Source organism: Bombina bombina, chromosome 6 (genome assembly GCF_027579735.1).
Source record: "Bombina bombina isolate aBomBom1 chromosome 6, aBomBom1.pri, whole genome shotgun sequence".
In the NCBI taxonomy this organism is placed as follows: Eukaryota; Metazoa; Chordata; class Amphibia; order Anura; family Bombinatoridae; genus Bombina; species Bombina bombina.
In genome coordinates, this window is record NC_069504.1 from 1,149,566,326 (window position 1) to 1,149,589,894 (window position 23,569).

The window sequence follows — 23,569 nt, forward strand, 5'->3', positions numbered from 1 at the left end:
AATAGAATGCTTTATATCATGAATATGAGAGTTTACAAGTAGATGTTGCCACTTGTTGAAAATATAAATTTAATTTTCATCTCCTCTAAGTCCCAATAAAGTTGTGTACCAGGTAGAGATAGAAGAAAATCCATTATGAACTAATTTAATCCAAAAACCTAGTTTTACCCAAGTCCAATTCCACCCATGTAGGGTAGTGATATTAAAGGGCCATGATACTCAAGTGTTGAAACACTTGAAAGTGATGCTCTATGTAAAAAAGAAAGATTTTTTTACCTCAAAATGTCCTAAGTATTCAAACCCCATTGCAAAGAACTTTAAGCAGCAAATCAGTATGTCTGTCCCGGGACAGCTAAGGGAGAGAGCTTCGTGCACACTCATTATTTCCCTATTCAGTTTAAGGAAGTTTACTATGAAATCTCATGAGATCACAGTAAAAGAATTCATGACCTCAGCACTGCTGATTGGCTGCTGTTCATTTCTTCATATTTTTTTTTTACCTGAAGCTGGGCAGCAGCTGAGTATAACTTTTTACACAGGACTTACTCTGCTGAGCTGAAGAAATTGTGAGGTAAAATATCTTCCTTTTTAACATAGAGATGCTCAGGTGATATTTTTTGTCAGCTTTTTACAGTTATACTGCATCAGTTTCAAGTGATTTATCATATGAGTATTATGTCCCTTTAAAAATATGTCTTATCTGCAAATAGGCAAAGAAGTCCTTATTATCTAAAAGATACTCTTCTTTCAGGTCAGAGAAAAAATTGAATATTTTTAAATTGAAATCTACAAATTGTGCTAATATAAAGAGCCCCAAGCAGGCCCATTTTTGGAAAACTTTTGTGTAAATTCCATGAGTAAATTCAGGATTTCCCGTAGTAATCGGATGGTTAGAGATATGTAAGGCCCATTTTTATACATATCTTATGCCAGGCTAAGAGTAAATTGTATACCAAGCTTAGGTTTTTAACTGATCTAGGAATAGTTTTAAGATTACAATGAAGGATAGCTATAGGTGAATATGGGTATAAAACATTCTCTTCAAGGTATCAATGACTGACTCTGAGAAGCCACGCTTTGATAATATCAAGCGTTCAATCTCCAGGCAGTCAGCCTCAGAGAAATTAGATTTGGATGATTGAAAGGACCTTGTATTAGAAGGTCCTGTCTCAAAGGCAGAGTCCAAGGTGGAAAGGATGACATGTCCACTAGGTCTGCATACCAGGTCCTGCGTGGCCACGCAGGCGCTATCAAGATCACTGATGCTCTCTCCTGTTTGATTTTGGCAATCAGTCGAGGGAGCAGAGGAAACGGTGGAAACACATAAGCCAGGTTGAAGAACCAAGGCGCTGCTAGAGCATCTATCAGCGTCGCTTCTGGGTCCCTGGACCTGGATCGGTAACAAGGAAGCTTGGCGTTCTGGCGAGACGCCATGAGATCCAGTTCTGGTTTGCCCCAACGATGAACCAATTGAGCAAACACCTCCGGATGGAGTTCCCACTCCCCCGGATGAAAAGTCTGACGACTTAGAAAATCCGCCTCCCAGTTCTCTACACCTGGGATATGGATCGCTGATAGGTGGCAGGAGTGAGTCTCCGCCCAGTGAATTATCTTGGATACTTCTAACATCGCTAGGGAGCTTCTGGTCCCCCCTTGATGATTGATGTAAGCCACAGTCGTGATGTTGTCCGACTGAAATCTGATGAACCTCAGTGTTGCTAACTGAGGCCAAGCTAGAAGAGCATTGAATATTGCTCTTAACTCCAGAATATTTATTGGGAGGAGTTTCTCCTCCTGAGTCCACGATCGATGAGCCTTCAGGGAATTCCAGACTGCACCCCAACCTAGAAGGCTGGCATCTGTTGTTACAATTGTCCAATCTGGCCTGTGAAAGGTCATATCCTTGGACAGATGGACCCGAGATAGCCACCAGAGAAGAGAATCTCTGGTCTCTTGATCCAGATTTAGTAGAGGGGACAAATCTGTGTAATCCCCATTCCACTGACTTAGCACGCATAATTGCAGTGGTCTGAGATGTAGGCGCGCAAATGGCACTATGTCCATCGCCGCTACCATTAAGCCAATCACTTCCATGCACTGAGCCACTGACGGGCGCGGAATGGAATGAAGAACACGGCAGGAATTTAGAAGCTTTGATAACCTGGACTCCGTCAGGTAAATTTTCATTTCTACAGAATCTATCAGAGTTCCTAGGAAGGACACTCTTGTGAGGGGTGATAGAGAACTCTTTTCCTCGTTCACTTTCCACCCATGCGACCTCAGAAATGCCAATACTATGTGCGTATGAGATTTGGCAATTTGGAAATTTGACGCCTGTATCAGGATGTCGTCTAGATAAGGGGCCACTGATATGCCCCGTGGTCTTAGGACCGCCAGAAGGGACCCCAGAACCTTTGTAAAAATTCTTGGGGCTGTAGCTAACCCGAAGGGAAGAGCCCCAAACTGGTAATGCCTGTCTAGAAAGGCAAACCTTAGGACCCGATGATGGTCTTTGTGAATCGGTATGTGAAGGTAAGCATCCTTCAAATCCACTGTGGTCATGAACTGACCCTCCTGGATCATAGGTAGGATGGTCCGAATAGTTTCCATTTTGAATGATGGAACTCTGAGGAACTTGTTTAAGATCTTTAGATCCAAAATTGGTCTGAAGGTTCCCTCTTTTTTGGGAACCACAAACAGATTTGAATAAAATCCCTGTCCCTGTACCGTCTGTGGAACAGGATGGATCACTCCCATTACTAGGAGGTCTTGCACACAGCGTAAGAATGCCTCTTTCTTTATCTGGTTTACAGATAACCTCGAAAGGTGAAATCTCCCTTGTGGGGGGGAAGCTTTGAAGTCCAGAAGATATCCCTGAGATATGATCTCCAACGCCCAGGGATCCTGAACATCTCTTGCCCACACCTGGGCGAAGAGAGAAAGTCTGCCCCCTACTAGATCCGTTACCGGATAGGGGGTCGTTCCTTCATGCTGTTTTAGAGGCAGCAGCAGGCTTTCTGGCCTGCTTGCCTTTGTTCCAAGCCTGGTTAGATTTCCAGGCCGGCTTGGATTGAGCAAAAGTTCCCTCTTGTTTTGAAGCAGAGGAAGTTGATGCTGCACTTGCCTTGTAGTTTCGAAAGGCACGAAAATTAGACTGTTTGGCCCTTGATTTGGCCCTGTCCTGAGGAAGGGTGTGACCCTTTCCTCCAGTAATGTCAGCAATAATTTCCTTCAAACCAGGCCTGAATAGGGTCTGCCCCTTGAAAGGAATGTTAAGTAATTTAGACTTTGAAGTCACGTCAGCTGACCAGGATTTAAGCCATAGCGCCCTATGCGCCTGGATGGCGAATCCAGAATTCTTAGCCGTTAGTTTATTTCAGTCAATGGAGTAGCTGTCTGAAAGGCCCCTTCCAGAGACTCAAACCAGAACGCCGCAGCAGCAGTGACAGGTGCAATGCATGCAAGGGGCTGCAGGATAAAACCTTGTTGAATAAATATTTTCTTAAGGTAACCTTCTAATTTTTTATCCATTGGATCTGAAAAAGCACAACTGTCCTCGACAGGGATAGTGGTACGCTTTGCTAAAGTAGATACTGCTCCCTCCACCTTAGGGACCGTCTGCCATAGGTCCTGTGTGGTGGCGTCTATTGGAAACATCTTTCTAAAAATGGGAGGGGGGGGGAAAAACGGCACACCGGGTCTGTCCCACTCCTTATTAATAATTTCTGTAAACCTTTTAGGTATAGGAAAAACGTCAGTACACACCGGCACTGCATAGTATTTATCCAGTCTACACAATTTCTCTGGCACTGCAATTGTGTCACATTCATTCAGAGCAGCTAAAACCTCTCCAAGCAACACCCGGAGGCTCTCCTTCCTCAGCTTCTGCATATTGTGACGCAGTATCAGACATGGGCCTTAAAACATCCGCACGCTCTGTATTACGTCTAACCCCAGAGCTATCGCGCTTGCCTCTATATTCAGGCAGTCTGGCTAATACCGCTGACAGGGTATTATCCATGATCGCCGCCATGTCTTGTAAAGTAATCGCTATGGGCGTCTTTGATGTACTTGGCGCCATTTTAGCGTGAGTCCCTTGAGCGGGAGTCAAAGGATCTGACACGTGGGGAGAGTTAGTCGGCATAACTTCCCCCTCGTCAGAATCCTCTGGTGATAATTCTTTTAAAGATAACAGCTGATCTTTATTGTTTAAAGTGAAATCAATACATTTAGTACACATTCTCCTATGGGGTTTCCTCTATGTCAGACATGTTTATACAGACTAGCAATGAGACCAGCAAGCTTGGAAAACACTTTAAATCAAGTTAACAAGCAATATAAAAAAACGTTACTGTGCCTTTAAGAGAAACAAATTTTGCCAAAATTTGAAATAACAGTGAAAAAAGGCAGTTAAACTAACGAAATTTTTACAGTGTATGTAACAAGTTAGCAGAGCATTGCACCCACTTGCAAATGGATGATTAACCCCTTAATACAAAAAACAGATTAACAAAACGAAAAATATGTTTTTTAAACAGTCATAACAACTGCCACAGCTCCTACTTTTGAAGCCTTTTGAGCCCTTCAGAGATGTCCTATAGCATGCAGGGGACTGCTGAGGGAAGCTGAATGTCACAGTTTGTAATTTTAACTGCACCAACTGTAACTTTTATACTATAACAGTGGAAAGCCTCAGGAAACTGTTTCTAGGCAAAAATAAAGCCAGCCATGTGGAAAAAACTAGGCCCCAATAAGTTTTATCACCAAAGCATATATAAAAATGATTAAACATGCCAGCAAACGTTTTATATTGCACATTAATCAGAGTATATACCTCTGATAGCAAGCCTGATACTAGTCGCTATTAAATCACTGTATTTAGGCTTTAACTTACATTAATCCGGTATCAGCAGCATTTTCTAGCAAATTCCATCCCTAGAAAAACTTAACTGCACATACCTTATTGCAGGATACCCTGCACGCCATTCTCCCTCTGAAGTTACCTCACTCCTCAGACATATGTGAGAATAGCAGTGGATCTTAGTTACTTCTGCTAAGATCATAGAAAAACGCAGGCAAATTCTTCTTCTAAATGCTGCCTGAGATAAAATAGTACACTCCGGTACCATTTAAAAACAATAAACTTTTGATTGAAGAAAAAACTAACTATATTTTACCACTTTCCTCTTACTACCTCCAGCTATGTTGAGAGCTTGCAAGAGAATGACTGGATATGGCAGTTAGGGGAGGAGCTATATAACAGCTCTGCTGTGGGTGATCCTCTTGCAACTTCCTGTTGGGAAGGAGAATATCCCACAAGTAATGGATGATCCGTGGACTGGATACACTTAACAAGAGAAATCTTTGATTTCCTGACTTCTGTCAGAAAAATTTTCATTGATAAGGAATCTATTATGGTTCCCAAGAAAATGACCCTTGTATTTGGAACTAAGGAACTCTTTTCCAAATTTACCTTCCAACCGTGAGATCGCAGGAAAGATAACAACATTTCCGTGTGAGATCTTGCTTGATGAAAGGATGGCGCCTGAACCAGAATGTCGTTCAGATAAGGCGCCACTGCAATGCCCCGCAATCGGAGCATCGCCAACAGGGATCCCAGAACCTTTGAGAAAATTCTGGGAGCTGTGGCAAGGCCGAATGGAAGAGCCACAAATTGGAAGCGTTTTGTCTAGAAATGCAAACCTTAGAAACTTGTGATGGTCCCTGTGGATGGGAACATGCAGGTACGCGTCCTTTAAATCTACCGTTGTCATAAATTGACCCTCTTGGACCAAAGGAAGAATGGAACAAATAGTTTCCATTTTGAAGGATGGCACTTTGAGGAATTTGTTTAGATTCTTGAGATTTAAAATTGGTCTGAAGGTTCCCTCCTTTTTGGGAACCATGAACAGATTGGAATAGAACCCCAGACCCTGTTCCTGCATCGGAAAAGGAACTATCACTCCCAGGTCGGAGAGGTCCCGAACACAGTGTAAGAACGCCTCTCTTTTTGTCTGTTCTACAGATAATCTTGAGAGCAGAAACCTGCCCCTGGGAGGAAAGGTCTTGAACTCTAGTTTGTATCCCTGGGACATGTCCACCGCCCAAGGATCCTGAACATCTCGAACCCAAGCCTGAGTGAAGAAGGAAAGTCTGCCCCCCACAAGATCCGGTACTGGATCGGGGGCAGGCCCTTCATGCTGCTTTTGATTCAATAGCAGGCTTTTTGGATTGTTTTCCCTTGTTCCAAGACTGATTGGGCTTTCAGGAAGGCTTGGACTACTCCTGCTTGGAAGAGGGAGAGGAAGTTATTCCCTTGAAATTTAGAAAGGAACAAATATTACTCTGACGTCCCTTTTGTTTATTTCGCTTATCCTGAGGGAGGAAATGGCCCTTTCCTCCTGTAATGTCAGAAATTATCTCCGTCAAGCCCGGCCCAAACAAGGTCTTTCCCTTGTAAGAAATTGCCAAAAGTTTAGACTTAGATGACACATCCGCAGACCAAGATTTTAACCATAAAGCTCTGCGGACCAGTACGGCAAAACCAGAAATCTTAGCTCCTAGCTTAATAATCTGAAGGGAAGCATCAGTGATAACGCAGATAGCCAACTTAAGGGCCCTTATCCTATCCTGGATTTCTTAGAATAGAATCTGACAACACATCAAACCAGTATGCTGCCGCACTAGTGACAGTAGCAATACAAACCGCAGGTTGCCATTGTAAACCCTGGTGTACATACATTTTCTTGAGCAACCCATCTAACTTCTTATCTATAGGATCCTTAAAGGAACAACTATCCTCTATGGGAATAGTTGTTCTCTTGGCTAGCGTGGAAATTGCCCCTTCCATTTTAGGTACCATCTGCCAAGACTCCTTGATAGAGTCTGCTATAGGAAACATCTTTTTAAATATAGGGGATGGAGAAAAAGGAATACCCGGTCTCTCCCATTCCTTAGCAATAATCTCTGTAGCCCTATCTGGTACAGGAAATACCTCCACCATGGATGGCACGTCAAAATACTTGTTTAGTTTACTAGACTTCTTAGGATTGACTACGACGGTAGTGTCGGAGTCGTCCAGGGTAGCTAAAACCTCCTTAAGTAACAAACGGAGGTGTTCAAGCTTAAACCTGAAAGAAACAACTTCAGTATCAGTTAAATGTATTACACTGTCTGAGTCTGAGATTTCACCCTCAGATGCTACCGGAGTATCTTCCTCTTCAGGTTTCTGGGAAGAAACATTTGGAATAGCCACTACTGTGTCAGCAACCTTATTCGCAGATTGATTACATTTCCTCTTGCGCTTTCCCTGCAGCATGGTAAAGGAAACAACGCATCAGATACCGCTGATGACATTATGGAAGCGATGTCTTGCAAGGTAACTCCAGGTGGAGTAATAGAGGAAGCACAGGGCACTGGCTGTATAAACGCTATATTTTGGAACATATGAGGAGAAAGCTGCGGCATATCTTGAGCATTGTCAGAAGACTCCTGAACAGTATCCGCTCAGGAAAAAGTCTATCCCTGTAATGTAAAGTTCTCTCAATAACATGAGGAACAGAAAGGGATTGGTGGTTCTACATTAGCATCAAAACATAAAGAACATGTAACATCTTGCAGGGTTTCTTGGTCCATCTTTATTCACTAATAAACAGACAAAATTGATATTTTTATTTAGAAAATACCCTCCCCCCAAAAAAATTGTTACTGTCTCTTTAAATTTTAAACGGAAAAAAAATAAAAAAATAACTGCTTTATTTTTCTGTCATTTGAAATAAACAATGACCCCCAAAATAACACCTCAGGCAACTCTACACCTCAGCTTAGTCCTGCTGAGGTGCTTACCTGCCTGCCTACTAACGAAGAATGTGACTTCTAGTTGATTTGGACTCAATGTTTTAACAATTACGGTCCGTAACCGCAACGCTGCTTAATCAGTGACGCAGCTGATTTCCAATGCGGAACACAGGAAGTGACACCAGGCCAGAAAAAAAAAGGCGAGCAATAGGAACTGCCGCCGAATCTAACTCCGCCCATCGTGGGCGTAACCACATGAAACCCCCGATCGGCTAAACGTATTATCACAGCCGCCGGGAGTAAAGTTAAAACACATACACCACCATCACTGAGCCAGATTCTCCTTGTCCACAGTGCATGCTCTGCTGCCCTTAATAAACATTCCCCTATCATAGGTGAATGTGACTTGTCCCCAAAAAGAGTAGGGAAACGGATGTAAGCATTTAAACAGTACTGGAAAATAAATTTTCTATGCTTGTATACAATAAGCAGCAAAAATCAGTGTGAATCTCAAACCCAAATTAAGTTATCGGACATAGAAGAGTCTCTTATTGAAGAAACGTTAATTAGCAACAGCTTTTGTCTTGGTTTGTTCCCTTTTCCATGACTAAAGAGTCTAAAATGTAATAGTCAAAATGGAAAGAACTCTGTGAGTGAATGGGTGTCTTCACTGGGTTTTAGCCAGGATAGGCAGCAAATGTGGGTACCTAAATAAGCCTTCAGGGTTCCCAACTCACTATATACTGTACGAGGAATATAAGTGTATCCCACACTCCCAGACTAGTTTACCAAGCTTGCAATGATTTCCCAGATAACAAAATTCCAGAGTGTCAGCAAAACTTCACCTGTGTTGGGGTCTTCACTAAGATTAAGCATAAAACAGCATATGAGGGTCTACATAAGATTATAAGCAATCAATACTTCATGATACAGAGGAAAAAACAAAATCAACATGCACCCCCCACTCTCAGACTGGATCACCAAACCACAGGACTTAGTCTTCTTCTTGTATATGACTCACAGCAAGAAGTTGTTCTGAAATATATTATCCGCTTACATGGTGGTCTTTTTAGGTTTAAAATGCCTCATACCCTTTAGATTGGCCAGGATTCTTCCTTGTTCCAGTGGAAGCTTTTAAAAAGTGCTGCATCAAAGCTCAGCACACTCAGCGTGAATGAAGACTCGCTGTGTGGAAATGAAGCAGGTTGATGAGAAACCCCGTGGGCTATTCCCTGCTCTGTCAGGCTCCAGGCGTTCGGTCCCCCACGCCAAGGATTCAGCCGCATGAAGAAAAGCAACCTCAGCTGCAACAAATCAAGCTGACCACGTTGTAGCGTCCACGTGCGTGCATGCATGCGTGTTCACGCAGCTCCACCTCCAGCTTAGCTAGTGTAATTATTCTTAATGGCGTTGGAGTTTTATAATTTCTATATTAAATGGTCACATATAATATAAATATAATATATTATACATTCAAAGAGAGTCCTGTTCAGTGTTTTTCAGGTGTTCGTAACTTGCATTGCCTGAACGCATTTCTTTCATATTTGGCAGTAGCTGGAAATGGTGAAAATGTAAAGTAAAAAGTGACTATTTTTGTAGCTATTAAGTGTTGAAAACGGTACTTAACATTAAGAATGACGTGCCGGGGGCGTGTCCTAGCAGCCGCCATGTCCAGACATGAAACTCAGAAGCTCTAGGCCTTATTTAGTTGGTATACTAATTATTCACTTTCCAATTGGAAAATCAGGAGTCTTTCATGTGGAATTGGATGTAGGAAGCAAAGCTGATCCAACTGATATATATGTTGTGCAGTCTGTAATTAAGGAACCGTCTTTTAAGCTGTCTGGACAGGCACGGCAGCTGCCTTCTACCATCAGCATACCCCCCTCCCCCTGCTGGGTAAAGCAGAGCCATTTCACTGCTAATAAGAGGGGGTACAACCACTTGTCAATGTGGATGTGATATCGCATAATGAAATACAGGCCCTCCTGGTTGCGCTAGCCCAGAAAATGGACAACAATTTTGAGTACCTAATGTCTACCACGAGAGTTCGCCCTCGCGTGGAGCCGTCTATGGATTTACAAATGGCGATCGCAATTGAACATGACTTTCAGCATAACTGCTCACAGCCTCCTCTCAGTGTGGCTGTGTCTACTCTGCTTACTCCTGCTCTGCGGGAGATACCGCCCGTGGAACTGCTTGAAGTTAATACCCTGTACCAAATAAGTGGAGGCTCGGAAGACGCATTTGTCAATATTTCTCTAGGGATTGAGAAAACACCTGAGGAGAAGCGGCTTAATGCGGGGGTGGATGTGATCAAACACCTGATGTGCCGTATTGTGTCAACTAGGGCTCCGGTGATGACCGGAGACCTAATTTTTCCTGTGGGTCCCTCACTAGCAGGATCAGATGCGACACTGATCTTTTATACTCACCTGCAATCTTCATCTCTAGCGGCTCAGATTTGCCTCGAGGAGCGCTCTCGACGGCACCCTTTTTTCAGATTCTCCATATTGAGCCCTTATCATGACAGTAGTAAGTTCAGTCACACCTGAAGAGGGATTGGGTAAACTTACCCCGACATGGGCAGTCTCAATATACTTTGCAGATTGCCGTAAGAAAAAGTTGACTCTTTGGTTTCATATCTAGTTATGGAGTTAAATTACTGGCTGCTACTCACTCTGCTCAGATAGAGGAATTATCACCAAGGTCTTCTCATAGACAGTCACACTATTCTGGACACTATGTAATATTTAAACCCATATATGTGGTTTGTCTCATTTTTCCTTATAGCTCTTCCTCTGTCAAGGATGACAGTTTAGTCTGATGTTTTATTGAGAGTCCTGGTTATTAGTTCGATTCACCCTACTTACTCTGTGTTCCTTATATATATAACCTGTCCGACGAAATACGTTAATGTTACATAAATAATCTGTACCTTTAGAGCTAACTATACATTGAGTCTCTCTACTCAGAAATCACAGAAAAGGGCTATTACAGCTTGTAGTTACTCTTTAGTTGGATATACGAGTATACCCCTCTGTTGCAACATCACATTTACTTTAGCACACAAAGTAAATTCTGTGAGCAGGGTTATAGCACTAAACTATAGAGAGTTACAAAAGATTGGGAGCTACTAGGGGGGGGGACTTTGTTACTTGTTTAGATCTCCCAAAACTTTTTGAATTTACATTCACCTCCTATCCCAACTCCTCTCCCTTATCTGCATCCAGCAACAGTGGCCAAATACACTCAGTGTATTCCCTCTACCATAAGAAACCATGGTATACACATCCCTATGAACTAAACTTACAAGCTATCCCATGCTCTCATAGACTCTAAATCTCCCCAGTGCTCAGGTATTTGATTTCAGACTTATGTGTTTATGGTCAATAGCTGTGTGCTTAGATGCAACAGACTTTATTTTCACTTAAAAGGGCTGTATCGCTATTAGACACCTTCCACTTTTGCTTAAATGAAGATCTTATAGTTTGAAAGACTTATACAGTTTTGTTACTCCATTTGCATCCATATGTTTGAGATTATTTATATTAAGCTATAAGTCTATGATCCCTGCATATGCAAGATTAAGGAGCAAGCCCGGCATAAGCAACACAATCCTATCCCCTTTCTCAACACTTCAGAAGTCTATGTGATTTAGCCAATGTATAGCACAAGGCACTATCCTCTCTAATACACATTCAGATAATATATAGCTCTAATCTTCACGTCTATCTTGTAAAAGAGCTGCATTGTTGGTATCTAGTTCTCTGTACGCTTAGCATAGTCTGCACGGAAGTGGCATTTGTTAGTTAACCTTAATCTATAATTCTAGCCCAGTTTTACTTTATACATTTATTAATACATGAGGTTCTTGATCTTAACATAGGTATACAGTCCGTACAAGCATGAATCTATTTGTGTGCAGCGTCCCTCTTTAATTGTAATATACCCTTAGTTTTGCAAGTGTGGCAGAGATCCTTAGGGACCATAGATTACACTGATTATCCTATAGTTAGTTGCTAATCCCCCTCTTTGGTTAAATGTATATCACTCTAATCCGGTGCTTACCCGCTGATTGTTATTGGCTATTTGAAAGCCCATACGTGGCTAACAATTTGGTTACCATATGCCTTCTTAGTTCCTCGTGCTTAAAAGGCCCATAAGGGGCGGTCCAACTAACCAACCAATTAAGCTATTGTATCCAGAAGATGGAGGTTTGAGAAGCCTATTTGTTGTTATACATTGTTCTGTCTCTTTTTATTTTTTGTTTTATATACAACAATGTTTATTGCATAATGATTGTTACCATTGTATGTTATTCCTTATCGCAAAACCTCAATAAAAAAATATTTCAGGAAAAAAAAAAAGAATGACGCGCCAATAAGTTACATATCTTATAATCTAATGTCATATAGAAAAAAATCATTATCCAGTAAATACTTTTCTAATTGAAAAAACAAAAAGAGGTTGCGAGGATATAAAGATTTAAATACATTACACATACTCAGCGTTATAGTCGCACTGTGTTATCCTGTAGCATTTATATATTTACTGTATATATTTTATATATAACAAGAGGATACCAGGCTACACATTCACCCCCATAGAAAGACCAGCAACTTACAGGGTGTCAATAGAATAAAAGTTACCCAGTTTAACTCTAAATCCTGATCTGAGTGATCAAGTAAAGAATATATCATTCAATTTGAATATAAAATGTTAGACAATGTAATGTACTGTTTTAGCCACAGGGTGGCGGTAGAAGCTTAGGCGTGAGGCTTCTTTTGTGCACAGGTGACTTCCTGTATATGCGCATTAGTGACAATGATCTGTAGATGAAGGGTGTTTGCCCTCCCGAAACGTCACGTTTTATCTTTTAATGATTTCCTAATAAAGGAGAAGTTTATATGAACATTGGTGCTGAGGGCATTTACTATTTGTTATAACTTACAGGGCATGCCGCTGGTCATTAAGGGGTTAAATCGCCCTATCAAATGTATTATATTATCATTACCCATATATATTCTATAGCAGATCCAAGCCACACCAGGAAGGGTTAAAGTCTCTGGGGTAAAGAGTTTATTTTTGGATGTTTTGTGCAATACTTAAAGGGACACTAAACCCAATTTTTTTCTTTCATGATTCAGAGAGAGCAGCAATTTTAATCAACTTATTTACTCCTATTATCAATCTTTATTCGTTCTCTTGCTATCTTTATTTGAAAAGCAGAAATGTAAGGTAAGGAGCCGGCCCATTGTTGGTTCAGCACCTGGGTAGCAATTTCTGATTGGTATCTAAATGTAGCCAACAATCAGCAAATGCTACCCAGGTGCTGAACCAAATATGGGCCGACTCCTTACCTTACATTTCTGCTTTTCAAATAAAGATAGCAAGAGAACAACTATAAAATGATAATAGGAGTAAATTTGAAAGTTGCTGCTTTATCTGAACCATGAAAGAAACCATTAGGGTTTAGTGTCCCTTTAACAGAAGGTGTACAATAGAATATGTCTGTAGTGATTACCAATTCTGCTGCTATAAATAAATTAATACAGCAAGTGCAATAAGTCTGTATTCTTACTTTATAATTGAAGAATTTAGTGACGTGAGCAAAAAGTTCAAAGCAGAAATCCAACTCAATGGCTTCCCCTTGGACCTCAGCTGCGATACACTTGGCCGCGTACCACCCCATCTGCCGCGCCTGGGTCCACAACCGCATCTGAAACAAAGCATCATAGCTAGTAAGGTATAACAATATAATAATACAGGTTTGCCACTTTTGGGTTCATTATATGGTTACGGCATCAACCTCCCCCTGGGTATGGTAATAAAGGTGTCATTATATGGTTACGGCATCATTCTTCCCCTGGGTATGGTAATAAAGGTGTCATTATATGGTTACGGCATCAACCTCCCCCTGGGTATGGTAATAAAGGTGTCATTATATGGTTACGGCATCAACCTCCCCCTGGGTATGGTAATAAAGGTGTCATTATATGGTTACGGCATCAACCTCCCCCTGGGTATGGTAATAAAGGTGTCATTATATGGTTACGTCATCAACCTCCCCCTGGGTATGGTAATAAAGGTGTCATTATATGGTTACGGCATCAACCTCCCCCTGGGTATGGTAATAAAGGTGTCATTATATGGTTACGGCATCAACCTCCCCCTGGGTATGGTAATAAAGGTGTCATTATATGGTTACGTCATCAACCTCCCCCTGGGTATGGTAATAAAGGTGTCATTATATGGTTACGGCATCAACCTCCTCCTGGGTACGGTAATAAAGGTGTCATTATATGGTTACGGCATCAACCTCCCCCTGGGTACGGTAATAAAGGTGTCATTATATGGTTACAGCATCAACCTCCCCCTGGGTACGGTAATAAAGGTGTCATTATATGGTTACAGCATCAACCTCCCCCTGGGTATGGTAATAAAGGTGTCATTATATGGTTACGTCATCAACCTCCCCTTGGGTATGGTAATAAAGGTGTCATTATATGGTTACGTCATCAACCTCCCCCTGGGTATGGTAATAAAGGTGTCATTATATGGTTACGGCATCAACCTCCCCCTGGTTACGGTAATAAAGGTGTCATTATATGGTTACGGCATCAACCTCCCCCTGGGTACGGTAATAAAGGTGTCATTATATGGTTACGTCATCAACCTCCCTCTGGGTATGGTAATAAAGGTGTCATTATATGGTTACGTCATCAACCTCCCCCTGGGTATGGTAATAAAGGTGTCATTATATGGTTACGGCATCAACCTCCCCCTGGGTACGGTAATAAAGGTGTCATTATATGGTTATGGCATCAACCTCCTCCTGGGTATGGTAATAAAGGTGTCATTATATGGTTACGGCATCAACCTTCCCCTGGGTATGGTAATAAAGGTGTCATTATATGGTTACGGCATCAACCTCCTCCTGGGTATGGTAATAAAGGTGTCATTATATGGTTACGGCATCAACCTCCCCCTGGGTATGGTAATAAAGGTGTCATTATATGGTTACGGCATCATTCTTCCCCTGGGTATGGTAATAAAGGTGTCATTATATGGTTACGGCATCAACCTCCCCCTGGGTATGGTAATAAAAGGTGTCATTATATGGTTACGGCATCAACCTCCCCCTGGGTACGGTAATAAAGGTGTCATTATATGGTTACGGCATCAACCTCCCCCTGGGCACAGAATTACAGGAATCATTACATTAATACTGCACCACAACCCACAGCTTTGCTCGGAGTATGGTAATAAAGGGGTTTTATATGGTTACAGCCTGACCCCTGCCATGGATCATTACACTATTATAACATAACCCTTACACTGGGTACAGTAATAAAGGGACCATTACAGGCTTAAACCACAACACTGCCTTACGCACCATAACAAAGGTTGCATCAACTCAGCGCTGCGGTAATAAAGTGCTCATGGTATGGATCTTGCATCACATCTGCCCTGGGTATAGTATTAAGCCATTTTATTATTACGGCACCACCCTCCTAGGTACAGTAGCAAAGGGATCATGTATGGTTACCTGGTTACTGTAATAACCGCAATTGACAAATAACCATTGTCCTGGGCACAATACCTGCTGCCACAGTGGGCTGATCTCCCAGGATGCAGTGCAAATGTCACCGGCTGCGAAGATGTGCGGCAGTGATGTGCGCATTTGCTCATCTACCTTCAAACCCCCATCATCTGCTAAATCAAACTACAAACAAGATGCAGTTAGCACAGCAGGTAACATAGAACCAAGCAGGCAGAAGGATAAATCACAATGAGTACAACAGGGAATGTCTTACATTATTACCGCAGATGAACGGATCAACATTGGGGACCACACCCGTAGCACTAACCAGAAAATCGCAGCCGTAGATTTTACCATTGGTTAATTCCACATACACAGGCCACTGAGCTGTTGGTAAAACAGAGAGGCGGAAGGTGTGATAAAAATAATGTCACTTGCGGGTTAATTAAAAAAAATATCACTCAAGAAAAAAAAAAAAAAAAAAAAAAAATTTCCTGTTACTTATGGACTTAACTACAAAACACCAGAATAATGCTGGTCAGTAGTCTTGTGCTTGGTTTTATACCGTGACAGTTAGCTTAGTTTACTGTCTCAGGAACAAAAAAGAAAATTTATGCTTACCTGATAAATGTATTTCTTTTTTGACACGATGAGTCCACGGATCATCTAATTACTATTGGGAATATCACTCCTGCCCAGCAGGAGGTAGCAAAGAGCACCACAGCAAAGCTGTTAAATATCACCTCCCTTCCTTCCCACCCCAGTCATTCGACTGAATTAAAGAAGAGAAAGGAAGCAACAAGGTGCAGAGGTGTCTTAAGTTTATAACCAACTAATAACCTGTCTCTTTATAGAACAGGGTGGGCAGTGGACTCATTGTGTAAAAAAATAAATAAATTTATCAGTTAAGCATACATTTTCTTTTCTTTTTAATGACACGATGAGTCCATGGATCATCTAATTACTATTGGGAATCAATACCCAAGCTAGAGTACACAGATAATAAGGGAGGGACAAGACAGGTAACCTAAACGGAAGGCACCACTGCTTGAAGAACCTTTCTCCCAAAAGCGGCCTCAGCCGAGGCAAAAATGTCAAATTTGTAGAATTTTGAAAAAGTGTGAAGAGAGGACCAAGTTGCAGCACGTACCACGTCTAGATTGTGAAGAAGTCGTTCCTTCTAAGAAGAAGGATTAGGACATAAAGAAGGAACAACAATCTCCTGATTAATGTTCCGGTCAGAAACTACTTTAGGGAGAAACCCTAACTTGGTACGTAAAACTACCTTATCTGAATGAAAAATAAGGTAAGGAGAGTCATACTGTAATGCCGAGAGCTCTGACACTCTACGAGCAGATTAAAAAGCATTGTGTCCCAGGGATACAAACTAGTGTTCAAGAACTTTCCTCCCAAGGGCAGGTTTCTGATTTCAAGATTATCTGTAGACCAGACAAAAAGAGAGTCGTTCTTACATTGTGTATGGGACCTCTCCGCCCTGGGAGTGATAGTTCCTGTTCCAACGCAGGAACAGGGTCTAGGGTTCTATTTCAATCTGTTTGTGGTTCCCAAAAAGGAGGGAACCTTCAGACCAATTGTAGATCTCAAGAATCTAAACAAATTCCTCAGAGTACCGTCCTTCAAGATGGAAACTATTTGTTCCATTCTTCCTTTGATTCAAGAGGGTCAATTTATGACAACCGTGGATTTAAAGGACGCGCACCTGCATGTTCCCATCCACAGGGACCATCACAAGTTTCTAATGTTTGCATTTCTAGACAAACACTTCCAGTTCGTGGATCTTCCATTCGGCCTTGCCACAGCTCCCAGAATTTTCCCAAAGGTTCTGGGATCCCTGTTGGCGGTGCTCCGATTGTGAGGCATTGCAGTGGCGCCTTATCTGGACGACATTCTGGTCCAGGCGCCATCCTTTCAACAAGCAAGATCCCACATGGAAATGTTGTTATCTTTCCTGCAAGCTCATGGATGGAAGGTAAATTTGGAAAAGAGTTCCTTAGTTCCAACTACAAGAGTAATGTTCTTGGGAACCATAATAGATTCCTTATCAATGAAGATATTTCTGACAGAAGTCAGGAAATCAAAGATTTTCGATTCTTGCCTAGCGCTTCAGTCCTCTTCTCGGCCATCAGTGGCTCAGTGCATAGAGGTAATCGGTCTGATGGTAGCGGCAATGGACATCATCCCGTTTGCCCGTTTCCACCTCAGATCTCTGCAGTTAGACATGCTCAGTCAGTGGAACGGAGATTATGCCGATCTGTCTCCACGAATACAACTGGAGCAGAAGACAAGGGATTCTCTTCTTTGGTGGTGGTCTTAGGATCATCTCTCCCATGGAACCTGCTTTCGTAGACCCTCTTGGGTGATTGTGACAACAGACGCCAGCCTTCTGGGATGGGGAGCAGTCTGGGGCTCTCTAAAGGCTCAGGGAACTTGGACTCGTCGGAGTCTGTTCTGCCCATAAACATTCTGGAGCTGAGAGCAATCTTCAATGCTCTTCTGGCTTGGCCCCAGTTAGCCTCGGCCCGGGTCATCAGGTTCCAGTCGGACAACATAACTTCAGTGGCTTACATCAACCATCAGGAAGGATCGCGGAGTTCCTTGGCCATGACAGAGGTAGCCAAGATAATTCAGTGGGCGGAGACCCACAACTGCTGTCTGTCGGCGATCCACATCCCAGGAGTGGACAACTGGGAGGCGGACTTCCTGAGCAGCCAGACCTTTCACCCGGGGGAGTGGGAACTCCATCCGGAAGTGTTATCCAGCCTGATTCTCAAATGGGGTCAGCCGGAATTGGATCTCATGGCATCTTGACAGAATGCCAAGCTTCTGAGGTACGGATCGAGGTCAAGGGACCCTCAGGCTGTACTGATAGACGTTCTGGCGGTACCTTGGAATTTCAGTCTTGCATACCTGTTCCCTCCGTTCAATCTGCTACCTCGGGTCATTGCTCAAATCAAGCAGGAGAGGGTGTCGGTGATCCTCATTGCACCGGCGTGGCCTCACAGGATTTGGTATGCAGACATGGTGGACATGTCATCTCTTCCACCTTGGAGACTTCCGTTGATGAAGGACCTTCTACTTCAAGGGCCCTTCCTTCATCAAAATCTAGTTTCTCTGAAGCTGACTACTTGGAGATTAAATGCTTAATTTTATTCAAGCATAGATTTTCCGAATCGGTCATTGAGACCATTATTCAGGCTTGTAAACCTGTGAATAGAAAGATTTAACAAAAGTTATGGTGTAAATATCTATATTGGTGTGAATCCAATTCCTAGAATTCTGTCCATTCTCCAAGAAGGTTTGGAGAAGGGCTTATCGGCAAGTTCCCTAAAGGGACAAATCTCTGCCTTGTCTATTTTGTTACAAAGACGTCTGGCGGACGTACCAGACGTGCAATCGTTTTGTCAGGCCTTGGTCAGGATCAAGCCTGTGTTTAAACCAATTACTCCTCCATGGAGTCTTAATTTAGTTCTTAAAGTTCTTCAAAGGGCTCCGTTTGAGCCTATGCATTCCTTAGATATTAAGCTGTTATCTTGGAAAGTTTTGTTCCTTGTTGCTATTTCCTCTGCTCGTAGAGTGTCAGAGCTCTCTGCATTACAGTATGAGTCTCCTTACCTTATATTTAATTCGTATAAGGTAGTTTCACGTACCAAGTTAGGGTTTCTCCCTAAGGTAGTTTCTGACCGGAACATTAATCAGGAGATTGTTGTTCCTTCCTTGTGTCCTAATCCTTCTCAGAAGGAACGGCTTCTGCACAATCTGGACGTGGTTTGTGCACTAAAATTCTATTTACAGGCGACTAAGGATTTTTGTCAATCTTCTGCTCTGTTTGTGGTATTCTCTGGGAAATGTAAGGGACAGAAAGCTACGGCTACTTCTCTTTCTTTGTGGCTGAAGAATATTATTCGCTTTGCCTATGAAACTGCTGGACAGCAGCCTCCTGAGAGTTACGGCTCATTCTACGAGGGCTGTTTCCTCTTCCTGGGCATTCAAAAATGAAGCTTCTGTGGAACAGATTTGCAAGGCTGCAACTTGATCCTCTCTTCACACTTTTTCAAAATTCTACAAATTTGACACTTTTTCCTCGGCTGAAGCCACTTTTGGGAGAAAGGTTCTTTAAGCAGTGGTGCCTTCCGTTTAGGTTCCCTGTCTTGTCCCTTCCTTATCTGTGTACTCTAGCTTGGGTATTGATTCCCAATAGTAATTAGATGATCTGTGGACTCATCGTGTCATTAGAAAGAAAACTAAATGTATGCTTACCTGCTAAATGTATTTATTTCTTGACACGATGAGTCCACGGCCCACCCTGTTCTTTAGACAGGTTGTTGGTATGTTATAAACTTCAGATACCTCTGCACCTTGTTGCTTCCTTTCTCTTCTTTACTTCGTCGAATGACTGGGTTGGAGGGAAGGGAGGTGATATTTAACAGCTTTGCTGTGGTGCTCTTTGCCACCTCCTGCTGGGCAGCACTGATATTCCCGATAGTAATTAGATGTTCCGTGGACTCATCCTGTCAAGAAAGAAATAAATTTATCAGGTAAGCATAAATTTTGTTTTTTTAGTTTAGGGTCTGGGCAGTAAAAGAGCTAAATGCCCTTTTAAGGGCAATGCCCATACAAATGCCCTTTTCAGGGCAATGGGTAGCTTAAGTTTTTAGATTGTTTTTTTTTTTATTTTGTGGGTTGGGGGTTTGTAATGTTAGTGGGTCTTTATAATTTTTTTCAATAAAAGAGCTGATATATTTAGGGCAATGCCCTACAAAAGACCCTTTTAAAAGGACATGAAACCCAATTTTTTTCTTTCATGATTCAGATAGAGAATACAATTTTAAACAACTTTCCAATTTACTTCTATTATTTAATTTGCTTCCTTCTCTTGTTATCTTTCGCTGAAAGCTTTATCTAGCAAACCTCGGGAGCAGCAGAGAACCTAGGTTCTAGCTGTTAATTGGTGGCTGCATATATATATCAATTGAGATTGGCTCACCCATGAGTTCAGTTAAAAACCATTAGTGCATTGCTGCTCCTTCAACAAATGATACCAAGAGAATTAAAAAAATTAGATAATAGAAGTAAATTAGAAAGTTGTTTAAAATTGTATTCTCTATCTGAATCATGAAAGAAAAAAATTGTGTTTTATGTCCCTTTAAGGGCCATTGGTATTTTATTCTAGATTAGGTTTTTTATTTTGGGGTGTTTTTTATGGGCATTAGAATAGGATTTTTTTTTTAATGTTTGATAATTTGTTTATTTTGTGTAATGTATATTTTTAGGGGTGGTTTTTTTTTTTAGCAAAAGAGCTGTTTATCTCAGGGCAATGCCCTACAAAAGGCCCTTTTAAGGGCCCTTGGTAGTTTATTCTAGAGTAGGGTTTTTTATTTTGGGGTGTTTTTTTTAAGGGTATTAGAATAGGATTAATCTTTATTTTTTTTGTAATGGTAGTTTTTTTATTTTTTGTAAAAGTTAGGTTTTATTTTTATTTTAACTAGGTAGTTAGTAAATAGGTAATAACTATTTACAAACTGTATTTATTTTAAACTAGGTAGACTAGTTAGTAAATAGTTATTACCTATTTACTAACTACCCTGTAAAATAAAAATAAAACCTAAGATAGATACAATGTAACTATTAGTTATTTTGTAGCTAGCTTAGGTTTTATTTCACAGCTAAGTATTTAGTTTTAAATAGGAATAATTTAGTTAATATTTGTAAATTTAATTTAGATCTAATTTAATCATGTTAATGTTAGGGGGGGTTAGGGTTAGGAGTTAATATAGTTAAATTTATCTTGTTGCAATGTGGGGGGCTAGCGGTTTAGGGGTTAATAGGTATTATTTAGTTAATAAAAATATAGCTAAATTAAATTTATAATTATTAACTAAATAATACCTATTAACCCCTAAACCACTAGCCCCCCCACATCGCAACAAGCTAAATTAAACTATATTAACCCCTAAACCTAACCCTAACACCCCCTAACTGTAACATAAAAAAAATATAGCTAAATTAAATTTACAATTATTATGTTAAAGTTAGGGGGTGTTAGGATTACGTTAGGGTTAGGTTTAGGGATTAATATAGTTTAATTTAGCTTGTTGCGATGTGGAGGGCTGGCGGTTTAGGGGTTAATAAATGTAGTATAGTGGCGGCGATATTGGGAGCGGCAGATTAGGGGTTAATAACTGTAGGCAGACGTCAGCGATGTTGGGGGCAACAGATTAGAGGTGTTTAGACTTGGGGTTTATGTTAGGTTTAAACAGTAATTTTATTTCCCCATAGACATCAATGGGGCTGCGTTACAGAACTTTTGTTTCCGCAATCACAGCTGTTTTTTTTTCATTGATGTCTATGGGGAAATCGTGCACGAGCACGTCTCAGCAGCGCTCTGATTGTGTGCGGTATGGAGCTCAACGCAACCATATCGCACGCAAAAAGGCGTATGTTTGAAAACTTGTAATGGCAGCACTATAGGATTACACACTAACACAGTTACATACTAACACAGTTACACACTAACAGTTACACACTAACACAGTTACACAATAACACAGTTACACACTAACACAGTTACACACTAACAGTTACACAATAACACAGTTACACACTAACACAGTTACACAATAACACAGTTACACACTAACACAGTTACACACTAACAGTTACACAATAACACAGTTACACACTAACAGTTACACACTAACACAGTTACACAATAACACAGTTACACACTAACACAGTTACACACTAACAGTTACACAATAACACAGTTACACACTAACAGTTACACACTAACACAGTTACACACTAACACAGTTACACACTAACAGTTACACAATAACACAGTTACACACTAACAGTTACACACTAACACAGTTACACAATAACACAGTTACACACTAACACAGTTACACACTAACAGTTACACAATAACACAGTTACACACTAACAGTTACACACTAACACAGTTACACAATAACACAGTTACACACTAACACAGTTACACACTAACAGTTACACAATAACACAGTTACACACTAACACAGTTACACAATAACACAGTTACACACTAACACAGTTACACACTAACAGTTACACAATAACACAGTTACACACTAACACAGTTACACACTAACAGTTACACACTAACACAGTTACACACTAACAGTTACACACTAACACAGTTACACACTAACAGTTACACACTAACACAGTTACACACTAACACAGTTACACACTAACAGTTACACACTAACACAGTTACACACTAACACAGTTACACACTAACAGTTACACACTAACACAGTTACACACTAACACAGTTACACACTAACAGTTACACACTAACACAGTTACACACTAACACAGTTACACAATAACAGTTACACAATAACAGTTACACACTAACACAGTTACACAATAACAGTTACACAATAACAGTTACACAATAACACAGTTACACGCTAACACAGTTACACGCTAACACAGTTACACACTAACACAGTTACACACTAACACAGTTACACACTAACACAGTTACACGCTAACAGTTACACAATAACAGTTACACACTAACACAGTTACACAATAACACAGTTACACGCTAACACAGTTACACGCTAACACAGTTACACGCTAACACAGTTACACGCTAACACAGTTACACACTAACACAGTTACACACTAACACAGTTACACACTAACACAGTTACACACTAACACAGTTATACACTAACAGTTACATACTAACACAGTTACACACTAACAGTTACACACTAACAGTTACACAATAACACAGTTACACACTAACACAGTTACACGCTAAACACAGTTACATGCTAACACAGTTACACACTAACACAGTTACACACTAACACAGTTACACACTAACAGTTACACACTAACACAGTTACACACTAACACAGTTATACACTAACACAGTTATACACTAACAGTTACATACTAACACAGTTACATACTAACACAGTTACACGCTAACAGTTACATACTAACACAGTTACACACTAACAGTTACACACTAACACAGTTACACACTAACACAGTTACACACTAACACAGTTACACAATAACAGTTACACAATAACAGTTACACAATAACACAGTTACACGCTAACACAGTTACACGCTAACACAGTTACACACTAACACAGTTACACAATAACACAGTTACACAATAACACAGTTACACGC

General features: G+C 41.0%; 1 protein-coding gene across 1 annotated transcript in view; it reads right to left on the reverse strand.

Moving 5' to 3' along the window:
* PYROXD1 (pyridine nucleotide-disulphide oxidoreductase domain 1) overlaps positions 1-23,569 on the reverse strand; it is a 63,745-nt gene that overhangs the window by 2,602 nt on the left and 37,574 nt on the right. The window contains exons 9-11 of the mRNA XM_053719130.1: positions 15,618-15,730; positions 15,404-15,526; positions 13,382-13,519 (exon numbers count right to left, since the gene is read on the reverse strand). Coding sequence (XP_053575105.1) covers positions 13,382-13,519; positions 15,404-15,526; positions 15,618-15,730 — 374 coding nt within the window. The remainder of the gene's footprint in view (positions 1-13,381; positions 13,520-15,403; positions 15,527-15,617; positions 15,731-23,569) is intronic.